This window comes from Ammodytes marinus, assembly GCF_949987685.1.
Source record: "Ammodytes marinus genome assembly, contig: scaffold_59, whole genome shotgun sequence".
Taxonomy (NCBI): Eukaryota; Metazoa; Chordata; class Actinopteri; order Uranoscopiformes; family Ammodytidae; genus Ammodytes; species Ammodytes marinus.
The window spans coordinates 85,001-94,511 of NW_027648559.1; the positions used below are offsets into that span (position 1 = coordinate 85,001).

The 9,511-nt window shown below is 42.4% G+C and overlaps 1 protein-coding gene across 1 annotated transcript in view; it reads left to right on the forward strand.

Moving 5' to 3' along the window:
- LOC307270375 (A-kinase anchor protein 6-like) overlaps positions 1–9,511 on the forward strand; it is a gene marked incomplete at both ends in the record, with an annotated part of 93,671 nt that overhangs the window by 79,588 nt on the left and 4,572 nt on the right. The window contains 3 exons of the mRNA XM_080054260.1: positions 3,116–6,247; positions 7,712–8,398; positions 9,085–9,339. Coding sequence (XP_079910386.1) covers positions 3,116–6,247; positions 7,712–8,398; positions 9,085–9,339 — 4,074 coding nt within the window. The remainder of the gene's footprint in view (positions 1–3,115; positions 6,248–7,711; positions 8,399–9,084; positions 9,340–9,511) is intronic.

Sequence of the window (9,511 nt, forward strand, 5' to 3'; positions counted from 1 at the left end):
AGTATGTTTTAATTATAGAGACAAAAGTATGATGGTTATAATAGAAATTCTAATCGCTTGAAAATTAAGCGTTTACAGAGCCTGGGCTGTGAATTAACTCAGCGCACACACACAGTACAGACAGGTAGCGGATCACGAGGAGATATATTGATTTAAAAGCGATTTTGACAACAAGCGTTCTCCAGAATCACTGACTGATAGAATAGGCTGCGGGCCTCACAGTTTGAAATTAATTCATTTAAACCGTGTTACAGGAATTCCCCTAGAAAATAAACCCCCTGTAACATGAATTAAGACATAATTAAACAAATTGCTTTTCCAGTAGCAGGAATTTGACCGTTCTCCAAGGAATCTTTTAAGCCTCATTGATTGAGGACTGTGTGTGTGTAGGTGTGTGTGTGTGTGTGTGTGTGTGTGTGTGTGTGTGTGTGTGTGTGTGTGTGTGTGTAGGTGTGTGTGTGTTTGTGTGTGTGTGTGTGTGTGAATCTTTTAAGTTCATTGATTGGGGACTCAATAATTGCCTAAATGACTTGTGAAGATGTAGTTTACACCAGTTTATTAAGTGGTGAACACACACACACACGCACACACACACACACACACACACACACACACACACACACACACACACACACACACACACACACACACACACACACACACACACACACACACAGAGCATTTCATTTCAAAGAATTACTTTTAGAGTCTTATATTCTTAGTATGCTGTCCCAGTCAAGCGTGTAAGAGCAGCCCTATTGGTCCCAGTTTTATTGAAACTTGCCAGGGATTGAATAAAAAGTTTAGGTGAAGTTTAGGTGAAAAAGTCATAATAATGTAAATGTCGAAAAGGCCTTTTTTTAAGATTTTTTTTGGCATTTTTATGCTTTTATTGATAGTGCAGAGAGACAGAGTTGAAATGGGGCAGAGAGGGGAGTGACATGCAGAGAACGACCGCGGGCTGGAATCGAACCCGGGTCCGCTGCTGGCCGAGGCCCATGGGGGGAGGGGGGGACGCCCTACCAACTGAGCTAAGGGCGCCCCCGAAAAGGCCTTTTTTCATGGAACAAAGAATGGTTCCACACCTTGTAATTTTCTGCCCGGGTCGTTCTCTCTGTCTATATAATGGGCGGCAGTGGCGAAGTGGGTATGGAGTTTGCCTCTGGTGTGCAGGGTCGGAGGTTCGATCCCCCGTCTCCCCGCCACATGTCGAAGTGTCCCTGGGAAAGACACTGAACCCCGAATTGCTCCCGATAGTTAGCTTAGTTAGCTTAGCACCCTAGTGCACCCTAGTGCTAAGCCTACCCTGCATGGTAGCAGCTGCTATCGGTGTATGAATGTGTGTGTGACTGGGTGAATGTGTACAAAAAACAATGTAAAGCGCTTTGAGTCTGTGATAAACGGAGATATAGCGCTATACAAGTCCATTTACCACTATAATAAAGTACAAAAATGCCCAAAAAATTATGTTTAAAAAAAAACTATACAAAACTAAACCATTGGTGCAGGGTGTCTCAACTTCCAAAGTAGATAACTTCCAACCCCCTCTGTCTGTATCAAAGCAGAGTTGGGAATTGGAAACATGGAGGTGTTTGACATGCAGCAGGATTAAAAACTGAGATTCATGGTTTGGGTTTAAGCAGCTGAGCCGATGGGATGTATTTGTATCCTTGCTGTACTATTCTTCTGTCTTTCTTCTCTTATTTTCTCCCCCCAAAAAATGTTTTCCCCCTCTCACAATAACATAAATATCAAATCAAATCAGTTTTATTTGTATAGCCCATTATCACAAATAGAGATCTGCCTCAGTGGCCTTCACTAACAAATACATACAGCACCTATGCATATCATTTATTTATCATTATGGATAAATTATTTATGGAGAAGGGGTGAGATTAAATAAGTTTTTCTTCTTCTCGCCCCTTTTCAAACGGGTAAAGCAAAGTGTCAGACAGTTTATTTTAATTTGTAGTTTTCATTTGTTTGTGAAAATGACTTTGTTGTAACTCTCCACTTGTTTCATCATTTTATTATATTGTTTATTATTTTGGGGTGACTGTGGCTCAGGTGGTAGAGCGGGTCGGCTGATGATCAAAGGGTTGGAGGTTCGATCCCCGCCCTGCCACCTGTGTCAAAGTTGTTGTGTCCTTGGGCAAGACACTTCACCCACCTTGCCTCGTGTGAATGTCGATGGTTAGCCTGCTATCGGTGTATGAATGTGTGTGTGAATGGTAACGTGGGAAAGGAAAACAGGTCTCCCTTGTAAAAGAGTCTTCGGTCTCAATGGGATTTACCTGTATAAATAAAGGTTAAAAAAAACAAAAAAACATTGCTTATTTTTTCTTTACTTGTTCGAAATAGAATTTTTTTTAATTCAATTCAAATCAATATGCACATATACTGTACATATAACTATCCTTTTTTTCTCTTTTTTTCTCTTTATCAGCTGTTGTGTATTTGATATATTTGCATTGTATATTGTGTATCTATTGTTGTTTTTGCTTTTTTGTTTGACTCAACATCATTGGAAATGAGGCTCACACACACACGCACACACATACACACACAGAGACACACACACACACACACACACACACACAGAGACACACACACACACACACGCACACACAAACACACACACACACACACACGCACACACACACCCCTGAATCGATCTCTCGAGGATAAATAAAAGTTTAAATGAAAAAATGAAAAAAATCAATGTAGAAATGAAGATTTTTTTAAATCCAGACTGGTCTCTTTTTTAGTTTTAGTTTTATTTATTTTGCACAATTAAAAAAAGAAACATACTCAAAGAATGGCAAAGAATACAAATAACATACAGTGCAGGGAGAGGCAGAAAAACCCGATGGGCTTATTTGAAGCCTCCACCTAAATAATGTTAAAATTTCACAAAGTTATAAGGAAACACAAAATAAACATACAAAAAATGATATGACTACATAAAGTGATAAACAACTAATAATACAAATTATATATAATAACAACATAATAATAACATCAATATAAAAGCAGAAAATGTGTGTAAATGCTCTTCATGTTTTCCAGAGCTGTAACCATCTTTCTTTTCTTTTCTCTTTTTGTCTTTTCACAGGTTCCCGGTAACTTCCTCGAGCCCGGTTTGGTCGACTTACACCAGATCAGTCCGGTTCCGACCGGTCCGGTTGCCGCGGCGCCGGACGATTCCTGGGAATGGGACGAAACCGACATGACAATCACCGAATCGGAACAAGAGCCGCAAGAACAAGAGCCAGAACAAGAATCTGACTTTATGCACAATTTTACCACACAACCAAACCTGCCTTTGGACGGATTTCTAACCAATGGGAATCAAGCTGAGAGAATTCAAACCAATCAGGGTCCAGAGATTATGTCTAATGATGTCATTGGTGGATCCTCATCATTCGAAAAACAGACGTCCCAAATGATGCCCCCGCCGAAAAACAACAACAATAATAACGTCTACCAAGTCTACAGCGTTCATAGTGTGGAGTTATACAGACAGCCGCTGTTTCCACACAGTTCGCAATCAACGCACACAACCACAAAATCTGACAAACGTAAACAACAACTGCTATTGAAAAGATTGAGTAAGGATTCCTCGTTCTCATCATTTGAATCCCTGCCGGATGTGTTTGGAAATTTGATGTCGGACGGGCAAGAAAGAGATAGAAACGTTGGATGCAAGGATGGAGAGAATAGTGAAAGAGATAGAGATGGAGAAGGAGGTAGAGGGAGTGGCCAGTCGGCGAACAGTCGGAGGTCGGAAAGCGAAAGTGGGATCGTGAGTGATACGGGAGACATGGAAACTACGAATTTCGAAAGCCATGAAGAAGATTTGAGGAATGAGGAAGTGTATACGAAGGATGGGATAGTTGTACAGAAAGGCAATGGTGCAAGGCGCAACCAAAGACCCAAGATGGAGGAAAATATCAAGGAGAAGAAATGGCGCAAGGATGATTTCAGAGTTGATAGGAGAAGGCAAAGAAAGGGATGTGGGGGTGGGGGTGGGGAGGCAGTTGAATTCCTAATAAACGGGAATGTAATCCTAACTCCGGCTGATTCCGATTCCGATTTTGACGTCGGAGGACTTGGTCTAGAGTCCTCAAAACCGTTCATGTCCCAAGAGGCTTTCACAGAGTACAAAACCGACCAGATAAACAGTTTCGGAAGTAGTCCTTTTTTGAGCAGGCGTGCGTCGAGTCCGGTGCTATCTCAGGGGTCTTCTCTTGAGTCCCTGCTTGCTATGGGTGTGGAGTTATTCCCCTCCAAGGAGACATTCCATCGTAGCGCCTCTCTCGAAAGCGGCCTAGTCCCATGTCTTAAAACAGAAGGGGAAGGAAACGAAGGCAGTTTTGGGGAGGAGCTTGACTCGGGGCATAGCAGAGACGAGGTTAATAATCCATCTCAAGGTCTTTTCCCGTCTAATAAAAAACTCTACTTAAACGTCGACGGAAATCAAGGAAATGAGAAGAACGAGGATAGTCAAACGGGAGAACCGAATTCCGGAGAACTCAGCCGAAGAACCCTGGACCTTCTGCAACGTCTTGAGAACATCCAGAGCCCTCAGGAGTCCAAAATGACTCGCAGCGTGTCCGATATGACGCTCCGAAGCAGCATCAGCAGCTCAAGACTCCCCTGCTCGCCGTCCCTAGGAGGAAATAGACACGCCCCCTTGTCCGGAATGTCCGCCGGCTCATTCCGGAAGGGTCCACCATCTTTGATCAACGAAGGTTCCGCCACCGCTTCGCTAACGGAGCTGAGTAGCACAGAAGACTCCTCGATCGGATCGGAAGATTTCACAACGCTCAGAAATCAACGACAGCTTTACTTGGATCCCACGAACGGCAACTCCTCGAGCTCGTATAGGAGACGTTGCCACGGGAATAACAGGATTGGGATGGATGAGGCGGACGCGGCTAGTTTGAGCCTAGTCGTGAATGTCTCCTGTACGTCGGCTTGCACGGATGACGATGAAGACGATTGCGATCTATTGTCTTCCTCAACTCTCACCCTGACGGAGGAAGAGTTGGGTATTAAGGACGGAGAGAGCGATAGATTGAGTGGCGCGTCTTCCCGTAACGAAGGCAGCGAGGACAATGAGGAGTATGAGATGGAAGGTTCTTCTTACGTGTTGGGGATGGATTGCATGCAGAGAGAGTTGCAAAGCTGGATCCGATCCCCTAGAAATATGTCTTTTTCGAATACGTCCAAAACAGAGGCGGGAATTCGAGATGAGCTACAGTGTGGAGCCAACTTGTCCACAAACTTCGCGACAACGACCAATTCTAAGAACAAGGTTAAAGATTCGCGCAATTTTCTTGTTAACCAGTCGTTAATGGATATCAACACTAACGGTGGCAGCAGCAGCAGCAGCAGCAGCAACATAAGATTGAAGAACGACCAGCAGCAAGAAATCGAGGAAAATCGCAGGAACGTCACAAGAAGCTACATGAACCGATTTGTGGATGACGTCGAAAACGGAAATGTCGACCAGAGTTGTTTGAAAGCGAAAAGTGACGAAGAAGATGACGCACTACTCCGCGAAGAGTCGAGTGTGTTCACGAAGAAAGGGGAATCGTGTCTTCGGGAGTCCTACGTGTCACGCGAGTCGATTGATGATGACGTCAGCGATTTGATAGTGAAGACAGAATCGAATACTACAGAACAACATGAGCAGATTTCGTCGCCGCCATTTTGCGAGGTTCCACCATTCGCATCCAAACGTGGGTCTTCTTCTTTAGTGGGCCAGCTGAGAGGCGAGCTGCCTTGCCATAGCTCCAGCCACCACCCTCCATCTCCGCCTTCCCTGTCCCCTTTAGAAGACTGCACTTCCCACGATGCATTGCAACAACCAAGCCAAAGACCGAAAAAAGCAAATGGCGGCGGCGGCGGAAGAAAAGCCATCACAAGTCAAGAAAAGTTCAAATTTTCTTCGGTGGTGACAGAGGAAAGCAAGAGGGAAATTAGGGACAAGAAAACTTCACTTCCGCCAAAAAGACGCCACAGTTCGGCGCACACATCCTGTTGCAACCACAATCTGCCGTTACCGGGGTCACTGTCTCCTAGCAACGTCCACGAAGGCGGCAAGAAAGAGAATGTTCATGATTTCGTGAAGGAGATTATTGATATGACGTCACTGGCGCTGAAGAGCAAAGAGAGTCAGCAAGAGGAACGGAGTAACCAGGCCGAGAGCAGTGACCAGCTGACACAGATCAGAGACAAGGTACGGAACATTTAACAAAAAAAACATTATTCATATTTATAACTACATATTTATTATAGATTATAGAATATAGACATTCATACAATATTTGACTGTTTCTCTTTCATATAGTAGAACTAGATTATTTAAAAGAAGGTTAAATGTGCAGTGTGTAATATGACATCATCAAGAAAGTTCTCCAAAGTTCTAGAATGCAACGCTCCCTGGGTAACCCCACCCCTTTTGAATAATAACAGAAGCTACAGTGGCCTTCAAGGACAAGAACAATTCTAAATTTTAAACAATGCACCTGATGACATTCCAACTATGACACTTTCAAGATGGCGGCACTAGGCCTTGGTCCAAAATATGCAGAAATATGGACATATATGAGACCCTTTCTAAGGGGAAAAATAATAATTCAAAACATTTTTTTCAGCTATTATGCACTAAATTAAACGTACTTATGGATATTATAATTACTTTCTACAAAATCTGCTAGGAAATAAAACCCAAAATTCTACACACTGCAGGTTAAAGACTTTGATATAATGTTTTACCCTTGCACTTTTATATTGTTGAACTTGATGTTGGTACACAAGGTATGCAAGTAATGCAACAAAAAAACGTCAATTGAAAAGTGTGATTCAATAAGTGACAATTAATTTTTCTATTATCTTTTTTGTATATTTATAATGATATAATAATAATATGTCTATATAGAAATAGACTTATGTGAAAAACTGCAAACCAACTAACAAAAAAAAACAATCTTCACAACCTTTCTCTCCCTTCTCTTTCCCCTAGGTCCTACATCACATACAAAAATGAATGATAAATCAATATTTTAGTATTTACTATTTTAGAATGTTATATTTATGAGTATTTAATTTTTTTCTTCATATTTTTTATTTATTTTACTAAAAAAAATAACTATTTTAATCAACCGATTTAATTCCTGAAACTCATACATTTGTCTTTAAAATCTACATCACATACAACACTCAATATCTTAAGACCCATGAGTCAGAAAATAACAAAAACACAAAATATAATTAAAAAAACAACCTTCCTCTAATTCTTGCAGGTCCTTGAACGCACAAAAAACATTTAAAAACTCCAAACAACAAGAAAAACAACCAACTAACCAAAACATCTTCACAACCTTTCTCCCTTCTCTTTCCCCTATTTATAACTATGTATTTATTATTAATTTATAATTAATTATTATTATTATTATTATTTTATTTTAACAAGCTGAATAATTATTTGATACATTTTTTTAAAACCTTGATGCTACAATATTTTTTTTTGAATATTAACTTTTATTCATGAAATATTTGCTCATTATGGATTTCATTACAATTTTTTATTATTTTCTATACACTCTAAATGATAATTTGGAAAAAAATATTGAAAAACTGCAACAAAAAAATAAACAAAAAAAAAATCTTCACAACCTTTTCTCCCTTCTCTTTCCCCTAGGTCCTTGAACATTCCCACCGGCCTCTACACCTGCGTAAAGGTGACTTCTACTCCTACCTGTCTCTCTCCTCTCACGACAGCGACTGCGGCGAAGTCAGCGAATGCTCCGAGGACCAAAGCACGTCTCCTGGTCCTTACAACATCCCTACATACACCTCGCCTACACAAGGCCTCCACAGCCCTAGCCCCGAACTATTCACAAGCACCAACCAGCAAAAATCTTCCTCAAAATACTCTAAAAGCAAATTCTCCGCACTTTCTTTGAAGTCAGCAAGTTGCCAAGATTTCAGGGTATCCGATAATGGGGGCAATGAAGACCAGATTAGCCCGTTTTCGTCCGTACCCCCTAGCCCAGATTTCAGAGATGAGGAGACCTTGTTTTCGGCTTGTACGGAAGAAGTTTACCTAGGTCCACCGCTTTGCTACAGCATGGCACTCACGAAAAAACAACAGCGACGGTTCATGCAACGGGAAAACCCGGAGTATTTTTCGTCCATGGACTCTGGCTATGAACTGGATGACTTGCCGTGTTCGAAAGGAATTGATAGTGAGAGATATTTGGTGTCTCAAAACGGGCCGAGAGACAACGCAGGTGATAGTCTGAGCTACATGGAGCCAGCGTTGGATGGAAAGGAGGATAGTGGCTATTTCCAAGGAGCTTCACCCTCGAACGGTGTCTCCACTAAGGTAAGAAAGGATTATTTTTTGTTTATGAATATTTTTCGGGGGCATTTTCGGATCATTTTCAGGACAATTTTATTAAAATGTTGGAAAAATAACTTGTTTTCTCTCAAAAAACTAAATGTACATATCAAATTTTAGTCTTCTCAAGACCGTTTTGATACAAATTTGAACGTCATTTAAATGTACATCAGAGATATTCACTGATTTTGACAAAAAAAGTATTTTCCACTGACTCCACCTTTAAGGGGGTCATTATAAGCCCTCTTTTAATTAATTTTTCAGTGGCCATTTTGCCTCAAGCCCCTCACTAACTTCCTTTCCTCTTTCTCTCTCTCTTTCTCTCTCCCTCCCTCCCTCCCTCTCTCTCTCTCTCCCTCCCTCTCTGTCTCTCTCTCTCTCCCTCCCTCCCTCCCTCTCCCCCCTCTCTCCCTTCCTCCCCCCCTCTCTCTCTCCCTCCCTCTCTCTCTCTCTCTCTCTCTCCACAGCTCTCCAACTCAAACCCCAACTCCAACAACCTTTCCTCCCGTCTTCGACTCTCTTCCTTGGGCTGTGATATCGGAGGTGAAGGCCCCTACCTCCACCACCTCCAGTGTGATGTAGCTACCGGTGTTAGCGCGCCGCGAGACCAACCCATTCATAATGAGGGGCCCGCTACTACTCCTATTCCTTCTCCTTATCTTAATCCCAAGGCAGAAGCGGCTACGATAGACTTAGCTCTCTTTTCCCCTGATACTAAAACCCCTCAATCCAATACGGGCAACGCCGTAATGGCCGAGATAAGTGTCTCAAATCCCTCAAAAGAGCCTGCCGCCATCGCAAAACGTGTTAATCCCAAAATTAACTTCTGCTCTTCGGCGGCGGCGATGAGAGAGGCTGATAGTGCTACGAAGGCAAGGAACAGGAAGGAAGCTAAGACGGGAGCAGCAGGAGTGGAGAAAAAGCAGGTTAGTGAGTGTGTGTGTGTGTGTGGGGGGGGGGGGGGGGAGGGGTTGTTTGTGTGTGTGTGTGTGTGTGTGTGTGTGTGTGGGGGGGGGGGGAGGGGTTGTTTGTGTCTGTCATTCTGTCTGTCTGTGAGTGAGTGAGTGAGTGAGTGAGTGAGTGAGTGAGTGTGGTGTG